At 48.1% G+C, this 17,941-nt stretch overlaps 1 protein-coding gene across 1 annotated transcript in view; it reads right to left on the reverse strand.

The window, feature by feature from the left end:
• Positions 1-5,663: 5,663 nt before the first annotated feature.
• The window catches only part of KNG1 (kininogen 1), a 37,272-nt gene continuing 24,994 nt past the window's right edge, over positions 5,664-17,941 (reverse strand). Inside the window, exons 7-11 of the mRNA XM_048506939.1 lie at positions 17,544-17,625; positions 13,875-14,047; positions 12,542-12,649; positions 10,046-10,147; positions 5,664-6,462 (exon numbers count right to left, since the gene is read on the reverse strand). Coding sequence (XP_048362896.1) covers positions 5,896-6,462; positions 10,046-10,147; positions 12,542-12,649; positions 13,875-14,047; positions 17,544-17,625 — 1,032 coding nt within the window. The 3' untranslated portion in view covers positions 5,664-5,895. The remainder of the gene's footprint in view (positions 6,463-10,045; positions 10,148-12,541; positions 12,650-13,874; positions 14,048-17,543; positions 17,626-17,941) is intronic.

The raw sequence follows: 17,941 nt of genomic DNA on the forward strand, positions 1-17,941 counted from the left end.
GAGGGCCGGAGAAGCGCAACGTGCCACCTCGCCGCTGTCTGAAAAAGAAAACCTGCGTCTTTGCAAGAGGACAATCGACGATGATCAAACTTTTTGGGTACAGCTGCCCGGGCTGGCAAAGGATTGTGAGACAGGGCACTTGCCGCTGCTCAGCTTTGCAAAGAAAATTGCCGCAAAGGACTAAGAAGCTTAATGATTTCCGGACCCTGTCTTACTGGCCTGTTGGTGTAACCCCCATGCTCAGGATGGGTTGACCCAGAAAGGGGTGGAGACTCAAAGCAGCAGAAGGCTGCAGAGCTCATAGTTTGGAGGAGACAAGGCTACCAGACTTGGTCCTTGATTTGTATAAGCCCTTAACACCTTGTTAAGGTAACTGCAATGTTGTTGGGAACTACTGGGAAGGTAGTTGTTTATTGTTGCTATGTTGTAAATGTTGGAGTTTATTGTTTCAGGGGTTTCTTTTTGTGGTTGTAATGGGTGAGAGTTCTCCTGGAAACCTCCATCATGTCGAATCCTGTTCACCAAGCCCTTGGAGTCTTCAGGAGCCAACCCACTTGCAAAGAAGAATTGGACTGGCAGTATCAGTAGACTGTAAATAGAAGGACTTGAAAATGCAACCTGAACAGGACCTTGAAGTGTGATGTTAGATGTTGATGTTAGATGTTAAGAAAGTAAACCATTTTGTTTTGTTTTTAAAATTTGTTGTTGCAAACTCATTCCAAGTTCTGCCCCACAGAACCCACAGAGAGAGGTTACATTGGCAGTACTGGAACAAAAGTCCTGCTGCTTTGCAAAGCTGCCGAAACTCGAAAGCTGTTCAGCGTAGCACAGCGTGGCTGGCTGGCCGCAAGGGGAGCCCAACAGCAGTGCTAAATATACCAGGCCTGACTTCATCTGGCCAACGTTAGCACTGGAGCGTATCCGAGGGAGGGCTTGTGAAGGTCTGCCAGTACTTTTCCTTTTATGCCACCTGATGCAGGTCAAGAAAAAAAGGAAGGAAGTGCATAAACTCTGAGCCACGAATCTTATCTGTGGGATATGGAAGTCACATGCGCCTTCCTGGGCTCCGCCCCCGGACCTCCCGGACTTTCCCAACTCACAGTTGGCAACCTGGGACACGTGTGATTGGTGTTTGGAAGATGCTGCCACAGGAGGTGGTGATGGCCACTAACCTTGATAGCTTTAAAAGGGGCTTGGACAGATTTATGGAGGAGAAGTCGATCTATTGCTCCCAATCTTGATCCTCTTTGATCTGAGATTGCAAATGCCTTAACAGTCCAGGTGCTCAGGAGCAGCAGCCGCAGAAGGCCATTGCTTTCACATCCCGCACGTGAGCTCCCAAAGGCACCTGGTGGGCCACTGCGAGTAGCAGAGTGCTGGACTAGATGGACTCTGGTCTGATCCAGCTGGCTTGTTCTTATGTTCTTATTTCGACTACCAACCTTCAAGTGGAACCTAGAGACCTTTTGGAATTACAACTGACCTTCAGGTGACAGAGATCAGTTCTCCTGGATAAAACACCTGCTTTGAGAGCAGGGGTGGACCCCATGCGTTATTCCTTCCCCCAACTCCCCCATAAATCTCCAGGAATCTGGAGTTGGCAACTGTAGTGTGTGGGTGTGTGTGTGTTCTGCTGACTGAGAATCCACTTTATGCAACCAATGAAGTGGGCTCTCATCCATGAAAACTTGGCAACACTGCAGGGTTTTCAAGGCAAGAGATGTTCAGAGGTGGTCGGCCGTTGGCACGCCCTGGACGCCAATTTCAGGCCACAGTTTCTTATCTCTGCTTATTTACAGGTTATTTCAGTGGTGGGATCCAAAACTTTTAGAAACAGGTTCCCATGGAGGTGGGATTCAAACAGTGGCGTAGCACCAATGGGGCTGGGCGGGGCACGACGGGGGCATGGCCGGGCATTCTGGGGGCGGGGCATTCCTGGGCGGGGCTGTGGCAAGGACACAGCCACTGCGCCGGTCCTTGGGCGGGAAACGAATGCACGCAGGCGCAGGCTGCCACGCACGCCGGTGCACCTCCTGCTAGACTGCTTCAAGTTCTGCGCGCTACTGCTGAGAGGAGGGGCGTAACTAAGGCAAAAATCATGTGGCAAAATCGCCAATTAGTAACCCCCTCTCGGCACACACAAATAATTAGAAACCTACTCTCGGGAATATGTGAGAACCTGCTGGATCCCACCTCTGGGTTATTTCAGGGGGAGGGTCTTCTGCCAGCTTTTCATTTCATAAAATACCTCCCAGCCCTGGGATCTACCTCGTGGCAGATTTCCAATGGGGATACTTGCTTTCCTGTTCCCAATTCTCCACCTGCCTGCCTACCATTGAAAACAAACGAACAACCTGAGCTGAAGGCCAGTGCTAGTGGCTAAGATCGTTTCTGTGTAATCTGAAGGATGTCTGCTTAGAAATAAATCCCGCTGAATTGAATTCAGAGGTGGGATCCAACCAGTTCTCACCACTTCTCTAGAAGTTGTTACTAATTTTTTCTGAGTGCCGAGAAGGGGTTACTAAAGCAACCTCCCTGCCCAATAGGGACTGGAGGTGCGTGTGTGCGGCGGCGCCACTGTTTGAATCCCACCACCATCGGAACCTGTTATTAAAATTTTTGGATCCCACCACTGATTGAATTTGTCTTTACCCCTTGGCAAGCATGAAGGGGATGCCTGTTGACTTTTTAGACAGGAAATGTCTGAGGTTGTCACTCCGGTGACAGGACTGACGCTTTTTGATCAGCCAAATGAATGTCATTTTTTGGCCGTGTTCAGGTATGCCTGCATACAATCTTTCTGCAAATTAGTACAACAAAGTGCTGAAGAAAGAATTGAAACCACAAAAGCCATTGGGGAACCATTTTAGAAAAAGCTGCCATCTACTGGCTGAACTGAGAAGCATTAAATAGATAGATGGATAGTTAGATTCAGATGTTACCATGTTTCTCCGAAAATAAGACAGTGTCTTATATTAATTTTTGCTCCCAAAGATGCACTATGTCTTATTTTCAGGGGATGTCTTATTTTTCTGTGTTCTGTTTGTCGGACATGCTTTTAAACAAAAACTTTGCCACGTCTTACTTTTGGGGGATGCCTTATATTTCACACTTCAGCAAAACCTCTACTTTGTCTTATTTTCCGGGGATGTCTTATATTCGGGGAAACAGGGTAGTACCTTCAGTTGAGGTGCAGTGATCAAGGCTGTTTCCACACAGAGGAAAAACAGTGCCCCAGGGACGGGAAAAAAATGGTCCCTGGGGCACTGTTCGCACAGGAGGCGCTGCTGCATTGCTCCCCTGAAGTGGCGCGAAGGCGGCATGCTTCGAAACTTCGCTTCAAGGCCCGAGATTTTTTTTTTTGGAATCACGCTTGAAGTTGCCACCGTTGCCCGGCCCGTTTAACAGCAGCAGGTGGAAGCCCGGCGCATATTCCTGTGGCGGCTCGAACAGCTTCCCTGCCTTTTCCCTACCTTCACATGTCGGCTCTGAGGGGGGGGGGAGTGGGGGACACGCCTCCTTGCCTCCATCAGGCTTCAGCCGTCGTTCTGGCCTAGGGAACATGTCCCCTGGACCTACTCAGAAGCCGACGGAAGGCAGAAGGAAAAGGTAGGCAGCTTTTCAGGGGCTCGCGATGGCGCTGTGCTTGGAGCGCAGGCTCTGCCAGCTGTTTTCACAGCCTGTAGGGCCCGTTTGTCAGGCGTCACGGCCCCAGGGAACTTGCATCGGCCACGCATTGATGCAGAAGCTCCCGCCAAGCCTGGCTTCGATGCAGGAAACAGCTCAAGAAAAGTGTAAGCTTCCGCATCGGAATATAGTCCCAAATGAATATGAGAATTATCATAAGCCACTTTGAGTCTCCTTACGGGAGAGAAAGGTGTGGTATAAATCCAAACTCTTTTTCTTCTAAGCGGAGTTGCCCCTAGTCAGTATACAGATGAAAGACCACTAAGAATACCAGGTCGCTATGCAAAGACAGGCAATGGCAAACTATGGCCGAGTGTCTCTTGCTTGAAAACCCTACAGCAGTGGTGGAGAACCTTTGGCACTCCAGATGTTATGGACTACAATTCCCATCAGCCCATGCTGGGAGGGAATTGTAGTCCATAACATCTGGAGTGCCAAAGGTTCGCCACCACGGCCCTACAGGGTCACCATAAGTAGGTTGCCATTTTGGTGACTAATTTTAATAAGCTGACCCTGCACATCTATATACATTAATGCAGCCATTCTCAACCAAGGTTCCGTGGTACCCTGGGGTGCCATGAGCATGTCCCAGGGGTACCGCGGCAACACTACCGCCCCCCCCCTCATTTTTGTGGTGTCTCCCACTAGTGCCAGCAAGGACATGGAGCTGGCCCATGGGGCCACCCCCACCCTCAGTGCTTCCCTTGGACAGATTTATGGAGAAGTCGATCTCTGGCTCCCAATCTTGATCCTCCTTGATCTCAGATTGCAAATGCCTTAGCAGACCAGGTGCTCGGGAGCAGCAGCAGCAGCAGCAGAAGGCCATTGCTTTCACCTCCTGCACGTGAGCTCCCAAAGGCACCTGGTGGGCCACTGCGAGTAGCAGAGTGCTGGACTAGATGGACTCTGGTCTGAACCAGCAGGCTCCTTCTTATGTTCTTATGTTCACCCTGGGAGGGGAAGGTGGGGGGTGTGGCAAGCAGGGGCAATGGGAGGGGAAGGTGGAGGGTGGCGGCAGGGGTACCGTGAGATTTGAAGAGTGAGGTCAAGGGTACCCTGACCTCGAAAAGGTTGGGAAACACTGCATTAATGACTATGTGGCAGCCAAAGTTTTGTAAACGCCTTGGCCGAGGTTTCAAGGGCGGTGGTGCAGTTTCTAGTTAAAAGTACATGGCACCGTCACGTCTGGAGTCCTGCTTTCTGCTTGGCAAAGCCGGGGGGAAAGAATGCAACAAAAAAACCACCGACTATACAGAAAGGATGGTTATGTAATTTCTTTTTTTCTTTTTTTACTGTTTCAGCACTACTATAATCCTGGGGGAAAAAAATCTAGCTCAGGAAGCTTCATCGCCCTTGCAGCCTGCTCATAAAAAGGACTCGCTGGCCAAGGCTACATACAAACATAACATTATTTGAGCATTTAGAAGTGTACTCAACCAGTTTTTTTCTACAGGGTTGAGTGCCGGGAAAGCCACTTCTGCACATTTGCAGCAAATGCGTATTGGCTGGTGCCTGTGCCGTCAATAAACACCCTCCCCCGTCGCTGGAACTGATTTGTGAAATGTTTGGCTTTGATTTTTCTTCTGGAAGAAAAAAAGGAATATGGTACGTGCATGTCTGATAAATATACCTTTATTCTTTATTCTTTATTAACCTTTAATAGGCATAGAGATAAATATACCTACTGCAGCCCACTGGTAACATGGGGAAAGGGGGGGGGGATGTGAGAAAAAGTTGGAAGGAAGCAGGAAATAACAGTGGGAGGAGAAATCTTTCGTGGCTTGTTTCCCAGTTATGTTTGTAGGCCGCCCAGGTCTCTCTAGGCCCGTGGTGGCGAACCTTTGGCACTCCAGATGTTATGGACAACAATTCCCATCAGCCCCTGCCAGCATGGCCAATTGGTCATGCTGGCAAGGGCTGATGGGAATTGTAGTCCATAACATCTGGAGTGCCAAAGGTTCGCCACCACTGCTCTAGGCTGCCACAGCTGCAAAGATTGGGGTGAAAGCATGAAGCTGCCTTATATTGAAGCAGACCATTGGCCTAATGAAATCAGTGTTATCTGCTCAGCCTGCAAGATTTTCCAGGGCCTCAGGTGGAAGTCTTTCACACCCCTTCCTACCCAATCCTTTAAAACTGGAGATGGCTGGGCTTGAACTGGGGAACCTCATGTATGCAAGTGCGGCTCTTTCACTGAGCCCCAGGGGCTTAATATAAAGAGAGCGCATCGGCCAAATTAAAATCTTCTTGAGCTGGTTCCTGCTGTTCGGCATCAGCTTCAGCACCAATAGGTACTTCCGGTTCGGTTGACCGGGGAGCCGTAACCGGTTTCCATGGTTTCCCCGGACACTTGGGGGCATCTGGTTCCGGGAATAAATCAGACACAGAAAAATCAGAAGATTCGCTGCTGTCTTGTTGTGAGTCAGATTTGGGACATCTGGCGCCATTTTCATTGGGCTCTTCTTCTCCCCCACAAGGCTTTGCAGGGGCTAGTTGATCTTCCAGGGTTTTGACCACTGGTTCCGGTGAGGTTTCTTCTTGCTTGTTCCCATCTTCGTGCGATTCCTTAGAAGGCTGATCTTTTGTTGGTTCTTTTGTTGGTCCCTGTCTGTTTCTTGATTCACGGGACGGTGCAGCCCCCAGACGTTTTCTTGAGCTGGGGAGAGGAGCCGTTTGACTTCCAGCTGTTTGCTCACTTTCGGTGAAGGGTGGGCTTTCTCCATGACGCATCGCAAACGCTCGGAAAGGGGTCATTCCTGGAGGCCAGGCGTAGAACTGAAAAACCAGCATCACAGACTTAATGAGTTGCTAGAGTTCTTTGCCCAACCTGCTCTGAAATTTCAAGCTTGGCCATAATGTGCAAGAACCCACAAAAGAAACATGGAAACGGCAGAGGATACAGAGCTACTGACATGTGATCTCTCCTTCCAAACTTAGTTCAGACACCCAAAACGTCCCTTGAAATGTTAAAATGTCTGGAATTGTTCAGGGCCCCAGGGGTCTGCAAACGATGGCTCTCCAGATGTTCATGGATTACAATTCCCATCAGCATGCCAGCAAGTGGTGGGGCTGATGGGAATTATAGTCCATGAACATCTGGAGAGCCATAGTTTGCAGACCCCTGGTTCAGGCTTATGACTGACGGATGCTCCACATGTTGATGGGTTTTGGACAATTCTGAATCCCCAAAATCTACGATAATTCTGTGAGAGAGCCCAAGATGTATAACAGAATTCTTAGAAGTCTCAAAGAACTACAGTTTCCAGGATCCTTTGGAGGGAAGCAGACTGTCCCGAGAAAGGTTGCTGTAGAGCAGTGGTGGTGAATCTATGGCACTCCAGATGTTTGTTTGTTTGTTTATTCAATTTTTATACTGCCCTATCCCCAAGGGGCTCCGGGCGGTGTACAACAAATTAATGCAAACAAGTTAGGGGGCAAACCATACAATTAAAACAACAACAGCCCATAAAAGCTCCAACATTAAAACATACTAAATTTCATTAAAACAGCGGTAAAATCATAATAAAAGGCACCCGATGAATCCTTTCCTTTAAAACCCTCCCCTAGGGAGCAGCCGGACTCCTCTATAGGAGGATAATCTTGATGTAATCGAGCAGGGGCGCCATACTCAGCGGCTGGTTGCTCCAAAGGCCCGGCGGAACAACTCGGTCTTACAGGCCCTGCGGAATTCACCAAGATCCCGCAGGGTCTGGACAGCTGGAGGGAGAGTGTTCCGCCAGGCCGGGGCCAGAGCCGTAAAGGCCCTGGCCCACGTGGAGGCCAGCCGCATCACGGAGGGGCCGGGGACCACCAGTAAATTTGCCTCTGCTGAATGCAGAGGGCGAGTAGGGACATATGGGGTAATGCAGTCCCGAAGGTACGAAGGTCCTAGGCCGCGTAAGGCTTTAAAGGTCAAAACCCAAACCTTGAAAATGATTCAAGTGGTAGAGCATGGCCAAGTGGTAGACCTGATGGGAATTGTAATCCATGAACATCTGGAGAGCCATAGGTTCGCCACCACGGCTGTAGAGCATCTCCCCCTCCCTCCTGCTTGTATCCCTAGAGGTGTATATATTTGTCAGCTGCACTTCATGCATCTGACAAAAGATGACCCATGGGTCATCAGACCTTATGCTGTAATAAAGAAGAAGAGTTTGGATTTATACCCCATCTTTCTCTCCTGTAAGGAGACTCAAGCTGGCTTACAAGCTCCTTTCCCTTCCTCTTCCCACAACAGACACTTTGTGAGGCAGGTGGGGCTGAGAGAGTTCTCAGAGAGAACTGTGACTAGCCCAAGGTCACCCAGCAGGCATTTAGGAATGCAGAAACACGTCTGGTTCACCAGATAAGCCTCTGCCACTCATGTGGATGAGCGGGGAATCAAACCTGGTTCTCCAGATTAGAATCCACCTGCTCTGAACCACTACGCCATGCTGGCACCAAGCAGGTGGTACGGGACTCTTGGCTGTTCGGCTCCAAAGGACTATGCTGGAATTTGTAGTTCACAGTGCTTTGGAAACCTTGTGCCAGTCTACCCAAAGAACTTAGGCTCATTCCGCACATGCAGAACAATGCACTTTCAAACTGCTTTCATTGCTCTTTGAAGCTGTGCGGAAAAGCAAAATCCACTTGCAAACAGTTGTGAAAGTGGTTTGAAAACGCATTATTTTGTGTGTGCGGAAGGGGCCTTAGTTTCTGTTTCTGTGTCTCTACACCAATGCAAACCCAGTATTCGATGGTCTGCAGAGATTTCAAATGTTTTCAGTATAAAGGCTAGAGGGTAGCTTAGGGGTGGGCAATTATTTTTTCCATGGGGCCGCATAAGAAACAGAAAATATTGTGGAGGGCCGGGCCAAAAGGCAGGGGGGCCAGTCAGGGTCATCCGGCGGGCCGGATGTGGCCCGTGGGCCGTATAATGCCCAGGTCTGGGGTAGCTGCTGATCAAAGCAACTCAGAATCACTATCAGCATGTGGCTGGCTCTGATGGCAGACCACACTCTTGAATGAATAGGTTAACTCCTGCTACTAACTGGCTACTGAGATGTCCTTGTTCACCATATATTAGAAATTCAGGATTTTTTTGTTAATTATGATAGGCTGAGTGATTGTCGTGACCTGGATGGCCCAGGTTGGACCACACTCATCAGATCTTGGAAGCGAAACAGGATCAGCCCTGGTTAGCACTTGGAAGGAAGGTAAAAGGAGTCCTCTGTGCAAGCATCCGGTCATTATGGACCCTTGGGGTGATGTCACAGCATAACATTTACTAGGTAGACTTTGTTTACAGCGGGGCTCACCACTGCATTTTGCAGTCATCTGCACTTTACCCCAGCAAGCCGGGTACTCGTTTTACCAACATCAGAAGGCAGAATCAACCTTGAAACAGCTGCCTAAAACCAACTTCTGTTGGGACTGAACTCAACAGTTGTGAGCTAAGCTTTGACTGCAGTAGTGAAGCTCACTGCTTTATGCCACAAACAGAGGCGTAGCTATAAGGGGATGGGGGGTGCGCCATCTCCACCCCCTTCCCCCCTCGCCCTATAAGCATAAGCATTTTATTGTCATTGTGCACGCACAACGAAATTTACAGCAGCATTCCTCGATGCACACAATTTCAGACTCATACCCCATCCTCACTTTCCCCTTCCTCCACTCATCCCTACACAGCCCCAAACACATCAACACGAAGCCGCGGAGTTTAGCATCGCCACAGCTCTAGAGTAGAAGCTGTCTCTAAGCCTCTATCTCACCTCACCTCACCAGGCCTGGCCCCGCCCCACCAGCCCGGCCCGTTTTCAGCCAACAGAAAGTTGTTTTCAGCCCACAGAAAAAGGTAAGTGGGGAGCCGGGCGGGGGGCAGGGCAATGAGGGGGGTCTGCAAAGGGCAGTGCGGGGTTGCAGGGAACAGTGCCTAGGCACCATTTTGCCCCAGGTGCCACTTTTCCCCCCTATGCCCGTGGCCACAGAGCTCTTCTGGAAGGGAGACTAACAAGGAAATCTACAGTTCCTAAATAGAGGCAAATCACCTCTGTTCCTCTCTTGCCATGAAAACCCTATGGCAGTGGTGGCGAACCTTTGGCACTCCAGATGTTATGAACTGCAATTCCCATCATCCAATTGGCCATGCTGGCAGGGGCTGATGGAAATTGTAGTCCATAACATCTGGAGTGCCAAAGGTTCGCCACCACAGCCCTATGGGCTCACCATAACTCAGCTGAAACTTGATGGTGTTTTCCACCACCCAACTGAATGGTCATTGGCTCCTTGGAAAGTTGATTGATGTTTCTCCTATCTCACTTTGCTAATCATGTTGGTGATAGAAGCAGGGAGTGGGGAAAGAGCAATATAGAATTCATACCATAGACATTCTTCTATGTTGATGTGGCTCACAGGTCACATTAGGAAAGATTTCCGACTTCCAGGGTATCACATGGATCGAGGCGGTGCACTGAAGTTTTTCCTGTCACCAAAACAAAATGGAGCATCGCCATGCCTCGAGTCAGAAATGATCACACGTACAAGCTGAAATGGTGAGTGCAGCTGGCTTGAGCACTGATGGAATGTGCATGCGTGCCCAAAGGACCTACAAATAAAACTTCATCTTGTTTCCGTTGGGCCAACAAGATCAACAATAGAAGAAGAGAAGGAGGAGGAGGAGGAGTTTGGATTTATATCCCCCCTTTCTCTCATGTAGGAGACTCAAAGGGGATCACAATCTCCCTCCCCTCCCCCCTCACAACAAACACCCTGTGAGGTGGGTGGAGCTGAGAGAGCTCCGAAACGTTGTGACTAGCCCAAGGTCACCCAACTGGCGTGTGTGGGAGTGTACAGGCTAATCTGAATTCCCCAGATAAGCCTCCACAGCTCAGGCAGCAGAGCGGGGAATCAAACCCGGTTCCTCCAGATTAGAATGCACCTGCTCTTAACCACTATGCCACTATGCACAAGGTGTCTGCTGAACAGCAGGGGTGAATGACCGTTGTGGCAAGATTTCTTCTACGGGTGTATTTTCCCAAGCCCTGCTTTCAATTTCCCTTTTCCCCACACCCAACAACACCAGTTGAAGCACGACTTTAATTTTCTTTGCCACCCGAGTGGGGGAGATTTGCCGATGAGCGCAGCTTTGCCCTGAACCTCTTCCCTCCGCCCACCACCACCCTACTAACTTCACCCGTCCCACTCCCTTGAACACTGCTCCTCTCCCCCCGGGCAAATAGCATGCATAGAATCTGTTCAGATTTGTTATTACTTTGATATTTGTTATTATATTTGTAATATCGATATACCAGTATAAAAAGATGATCAGTGTAAAATCACAGTTTTTTAAAATTGCATTTGAAAACTTCTAAATGGCAGATCAGCTATTTCCCTCACGCTATTACTTCCAGAGCCATTGCAGTTAACAACAGGCTGTGTGGGTAGATGTCTGTAGAATGAATTAGGAATGGTGGGCTAACCATTTAATAACAATCCTCTCTCTCCTTCCGTGGCAGCAGCAGCAAGACGTATGTGTGTGTGTACGTGTGCATGTGTATGGAGGGTGGGAGGGGAGAGAATATCAGCTCTAGGACATGGCCCCCTTCTTCAGCAGTGTGTAGTCCAGGGAGCTGCTTTGTCTCTTTCATTTGTGGGGGGTTTGTGAAAAGGGACTACAATATTGATATAACTGCAATAACAGCAACGTCAAAATATGGCTTTAACAAAGCCAGCAATCTTGAGACTACTGGGTGTGATGAGATCTGTGCCTTTAAGAGTGAATTGATGGGTGAAGTTAAGAGAATCAAGCAAAGCAGAAACCCGGCAGAGTTTAGCAGACTAGCTGCACAGCAGGGAGCACCTCTTTACGTGTATACAGAGAGAGGCGAAGAGACCCCACTACAACCCCACTGCACAGCAAAGAGCCCCGAGGTAAGCATCCCATGCATAATTGGCCACTGTCTTCTCAGGCTGACAGCAACTTTCCAGGGTGTCTCAGGTGAAGATCTTTCTCATCACCGGATGCTTTTAACTGAAGATGCCGGGGTTTGAACCTGGGACCATCTGCCACAGCCTCTCCCCAAAAACATCCCCTGGAAGCTGCCTTATACTGAATTAGACTGTTGGTCCTTGAAGGTTAGGCTGCTCAGACCAGGGTTTCAGGCTGAAGTCTTTCATATCAACTACTACCTTGGGTCTTTTAACTGGAGATGCTGAGAACTGAGCTTGGGACTTTTGACATGGCAAGCAGATCTCTGCCAGGAGATAGAAATAAGATGCCAGGAGATAGAAATAAAATGCCAGGGGATCAGTTTTCCTAGCTGCCATGTTTAGTCCTTGAAGCTAAAGACAAGCATATGGAATTGGAATATTGTTTGCCTAGAACAGTGGTTCTCAACCTGGGGGTCGGGACCCCTTTGGGGGTCGAACGACCCTTTCACAGGGGTCACCTAAGACGCTCTGTATCAGGCCCCTTCCGTACACGCAAAATAATGCGTTTTCAAACCACTTTCACAACTGTTTGCAAGTGGACTTTGCCATTCCGCACAGCTTCAAAGAGAACTGAAAGCAGTTTGAAAGTGCATTATGCTGCATGTGCGGAATGAGCCTCAGTGTTCTCCGTCTGTAAAATGCATAAATGTTAGGGTTGGAGGTCACCACAATATGAGGAACTGTATTAAAGGGTCGCGGCATTAGGAAGGTTAGAATCTCAATTTCTGGCCTAGAATCTCAATTTCAGTGTATTAGACTGGCCTAGAATCTCAATTTCACTGGCCTAGAATCTCAATTTCACTGGCCTAGAATCTCAATTTCAGTGAATTAGCTTGTTTAGGAAAAAAAGGTAACACTCCCTTCGGAATGGCTGCCTCCAACTTACTCCGCCCTCTTTGGGGCTGCAGTCTTCATTCAGCTCCTGGAAGTCTGCCTTAGAGCAGTTCGTCTTTACAATGATGAATTCTATGTCGTATTTAGTTCCAGCCACAACCTGAAATGCAAAAGCCCAGGTAAAGCATGGATTAATAGAGCCGCTTTTCGCCATTTTAATTCGTGATGTGTTTTCTATAAGGAAATGCCTGCTTATAACATTATATATTGTGCTTGCCAGACCTCTTTGCCTCCGAATGGTATCAACTTCTTAAATCAAAAATCTACTCTCTGGGTTTAATATTTGAAGATCTCTGTATGTTCTCACCCAGAGAGATTCTGCAAACCTTAAAAAGCAGACTTCTTAGAGCAGGAATACCACATCTTGTTGGGCAAAATGCTTAAATAGAATCATGCTTCCACCCCTCTTCTGTCGGAATAGTACCAGAACAGGGTGCACACATAGCCAAATATCTTAGAACTATTAACTGAACCCTCAGCAGGGATGGGATTATTACAAGGGCCAGATGCAATACTTTCTCCATTGGCCATTACAAAGGGTCGTTACCTATCTATCCCTCTCCAGGATCGGGTCTGTCCACACTGTAAAAACCAAGTGGAGACTCTTGCTCACATTATACTTGACTGTCCAAGATATGTGGGTATTAGGAATTTCTCTCCTGGGCGGGTCTTAGACAAATCTGAAAGAGACTCTGACAACTCTGTTGTGGAGCTTTTGTTAAATAACACAGAGGCCAAGTAGCAAAAGTATTTAGGTTGTTTCATATGGTCAGTTCTCTAGCAGCATTTTCCTCGATTGTTTGCCCGTGGCTGGCATCTTCAGAGGAAGATGCCAGCCACAGATGCAGGCGAAATGTCAGGAGAATGCTGCTAGAACACGGCCATACAGCCCGGAAACCACACAGCACCCAAGTGATTCTGGCCGTGAAAGCCTTCGACAGTAGCAAAATTTCTTTTACAAGTGACAGAATTTTCTAAGTAACGTCCAATGCTAGATACAGTTTATCTGTCTGTGTTTTGAATGTACTTTTGATTTGTACTTCAGAAATGTCTGTAATGCTCTGGAGCCTATTTTAATATGCCTAATAAAGGTTCTTGTATTGTATTGAATGCCTGCTTGACAGCAACATATTTTAGAGATTTGAATCTGGGGCAGGGTGGAGTCCTACTGCTCTAACCAGTATGCTATTTAGCGTAGCACTGCTGTCCCTGTGGCAAAATATCTGCATCGCACAAACAAATAAGAGGCTAAATTCAAAGGTTAGGACTGGTCTGAAGCCGATCCACACTAAATCAGAATATGACAGCAGCAACAGAATTCAGACCTGGGCTGTAGCTTTTGATATTTCTTCCACTTTATAATAGGCTTCGTCGTTGCTCTCCAAGTTATACTTCTCCAAGGCTGCCTTCATTGGCATCTCCAGTTTTGAACTGTTAGTCTCAAGAGACCTGGGACAACCCGGACAGCTACGACTGGGAGAAACAACATCTTCCATGACTGAAGGGAAAACCAAAGATGTTCAGTTAATTAAAAGATCCATGAGATTAAAGTGTTAAATCCACAGAAGGGTAGTTTTTTTAAAAAAAAATCATCTTTGTGGGGTGGATGAAGTGGATTTATGGGCAGGTGAACATCAGCAGTTAAAAAGCATAATCTCCAAATGGGTGGGGAAATTGTGGAGTTTTATAGCCAGAATACATTGCCATAGTGGTAATCCACGTAAACCACAAATAAGATGCTTTTCTGCTCATTTTCTTTATTTACAAATTCCTGTTTCTTCGGGGGGTGGGGGGCTGTCCAACGTGTTTGCTCCCTCTAGTGGTCGATTTGATATTACGTTGGTTTATGTCCAGTGTATTAAAACTGCAGTTTAAATGTCCAGTGTGAATCCTGTGGATTTAAACTGCAGGTTTTTATCCCAGACAAAAAAAGGGGTAATAGTGAATCGACCACTACAGAGAACAAAACTCATTCAGAAACAGGAAGTTATGAGGAAAATGAGAATGCGGAACATCCCGAGGAGGAGGAGGAGGAGGAGGAGGAGGGGGGGAGGGGGGAGGAGGAGGAGGAGGAGGAGGAGGAAGAAGAAGAAGAAGAAGAGTTTGGATTTATGTCCCCCCATTCTCTCCTGTAGGGGCTTACAATCTCCTTGCCCTTCCCCACTCACAACAAACACCCTGTGAGGTAAGTGGGGCTGAGAGAGCTCCGAGAAGCTGTGACTAGCCCAAGGTCACCCAGCTGGCATGTGTGGGAGTGTACAGGCTAATCTGAATTCCTCAGATAAGCCTCCACAGCTCAAGCAGCAGAGATGGGAATCAAACCCGGTTCCTCCAGATCAGAGTGCACCTGCTCTTAGCCACTGCTCTTAGCCACTACGCCACTGCTGCTCAGATTCACATAGTGACATTCTTAAAGAATACAGCTGCAGGATAGGAGATATGTTGGCAATCAGTTATCCGGGACAGAGGGGAAAAAACCCAATTGTTGGATCTTGTGGATTCCATGTTAGTAACAGCACAACCTTGTAGTGGAAAAGCTGCGCAAAATGTATGCAAATTTCACGGTTTCTGGCTGCCACCAACAAAAAAGACCCACCGCATCATAGAACCTCCCCAGGAAAAGAGGCCTCGTGAGACAGGTTGAGAAAGAGTGCCTGATATTAGGACCAAGTAAAGATTTGAACCCAACGTCCAACGTTTAATGGCATACACTTCACCCGTATAGCTCAAAACATCTGATCTTGATTATAGAGGGTAATAAGTGTCCTCTATCTCAGTGATGGTGAACCTATGGCACGGGTGTCAGAGGTGGAACTCGGAGCCCTCTCTGTGGGCATGTGCACACAGAGTTCGTCATGTGGGGGGCGGAAAATCACACACACACCCCACACACATCTAGGCTGGGCTGGGCCACTGAGCACGATGTGCAAGCACTGCGGTGAGCGGGGAGGACTTGGCTAGCGGGCCTGGTGCCTGTGCTCCGGGTGGCTGCTGCCTGGGGAGGCGGGGAGGGGGCACAGAGGGGGCAGAGGTGCTAGAGAGGCACAGAGCGGTGAGCACGGGACTTGCTGGAGGCTACAGCAGGCTGGCCCCTGCTCGAGTGGGTGGGGTGAAGGAAGAGGGAGCCAACCGGTTTTTTCTAAATTAAATCCTCAGTATTCAGGCTAAATAGCCGTGTTGGCACTTTGCGATAAATAAGTGGGGTTTGGGTTGCAATTTGGGCACTCGGTCTCAAAAAGATTCACCATCACTGCTCTATCTGACCAGTTTCCACCATTTTGCTTGGTCAGAAATACTTGGGGGGTGGTCCTGGTAGGTCACTCATATCCAGAATACCTCTGAAAAACAAGATCCAAAAACAAAGAGGAAAGTCATCCCCTTCAATAAGTGGTTTATGCTGTATTCCGGATACAACCCACAAGTGACAAAGGGTAGCTCTAGGAATCACTGGTAGCTCTATGACCAATCTCTAACTGCAGGGGCTACTCAGCTCAGCTTGCTTCAGGGCTGTTTGAAAATCCCAATTGATCCCTGGTCAGATGCTGCACAAATAGGACACTGATTTATTTAGGAAATGTATATGTTGCCTTTCCAGATTCCCACTTGAGATTACCGGTAGTTGCAAGTGTCTGTTACAACTCAGTCATGAAAGGGTTAACTGTTTGTATGTAAACCAGTTTCTGAAGTCACTGTTTTATGACCTGCTCTATTGATTAGTCATTGGTCAGTGGGACCACCTTTGCCTACCTGCTGGTAAGCACGTAGCCAGAAGTTATAAAGTTAACTCTGTTTCTTTGTTTGAGCAGAACGGCACGTGATGCCGTGCTGTAGTGCACCAGCATTGACAGGGTGTAACCAAGGCATATAGTAATGTAGACATGTAACAGGAAAGAAAGGATGTATTATTTTATTTCCATGTAACCCTCCCTTATAGTTAGTAAACTCATTTATAACAAAGCAACTGAAAATCTGTTCCTTGTTTTACTCTGCTAATCTATGTATATAAAAATCTATCAGTGCGTTTTCCTGCTGACAGGTAATCTCCCAAACTACTGGACTGATTACTTTGACATTTTCACACAATGTTGCATTCACGTGTGGCCAGGTTTCCATACTGTTTCCACACCTCCTGTTGTGTACATGTCACAACTGTGCCTGTTATTGTGTACATGTCACACCTGTGACAGTTGGAACCACAGTTCTGTTCCGCAACAGCGCCATCTGCTGGCTGTCAAAGCAGCACCCTCTGATACAAGGAAAACAACCATGCCTTCCTTGAAAACCGCTGCCATCTGGAGTGAAAGGAATGGGGCGGGCCATCTGCACATGGCCCACTCACCCTAGCAGAGGAAGGGGAAGGTGAGGGAAGGTCCGGGGGTTTGCTGGACCAAACGTTCTGAAATTTGAACACAATGTAGCTCATGTCTCCCAGCGTGTTTTCAGCTACATATTCTGCCTGCAAGAGAAGGGAGTGAAAGGGACAGGTCCAGCCACCTGGACATGACCCACCCACCCTAGCAGATGATGGAGAACTTTAGGGAGGGATGGGGCGGGTTGCCAAGCGAGGGGCCCCTTGCCCCTCCCCTCCCTTGCAAGCATTGTGCAATGACACACGTTCGAACCGTTCGCTTCCCCTTTTCTTTCTTTTCCACTTCACCAGACTTAGCCACAGCAACGCGTGGCCGGGCCCGCTAGTATATATTAAATGCCTAAAGAGATACCTTACAAGTGCCGCCCCCTTAAAATCATAAAAACATCACATATTATCAGTGTAAAAAAAAATCCCCAAGCTACGGGCATAACAACAGCAAAAACCAGCTATTGAAGGTTTCTGGATCTTGTTTTCCAGTGGTATACCATCTCTGTCCATTCAGTGACAAGAGTTGATGACTCCATTCAGGCATAAACAAATCGCAGCACTAGCGGAGGCACCCACAGACTCTGCCTCTGTTAAACTGCCAGAATGTCTGAATTGGGAACGATCCGTAACTAACCTTGCAGTCCGCACTCTTGCACAGCGTAGGAAAGGCCTTTCGTCATGTTGATATGGGCAACAGCCACGCATTTGCCTATACGCTGGAGGGGAGCAAGTAAGAACAAGAAACAAACGAACGTGACCGTGAAATCTAGCATGAAATGGCAAACATTGTCAGCTGGTTTATGCATCTCAAAGTTCACTGTTGTGGATTTCCCATCTCAAGAAGTGGCTTTTTTGCCTGCATTGGGGGAAAGGAAACAGAACATAGATAGGAAGGAACAACCAACGCACCAAATTTAAGGCCAGTTTCTGCAAAAATTGGAGTACTTTAGGCTTCTGCAGGCTTAATTGGTTGGCCTGGATTGTCCTACTGCTGCTGCTTAGGTTGCCAACCTCCAGGTGGAGCCTGGAGAG

The sequence above is a fragment of the Sphaerodactylus townsendi genome, linkage group LG08 (assembly GCF_021028975.2).
Source record: "Sphaerodactylus townsendi isolate TG3544 linkage group LG08, MPM_Stown_v2.3, whole genome shotgun sequence".
Lineage (NCBI taxonomy): Eukaryota > Metazoa > Chordata > Lepidosauria > Squamata > Sphaerodactylidae > Sphaerodactylus > Sphaerodactylus townsendi.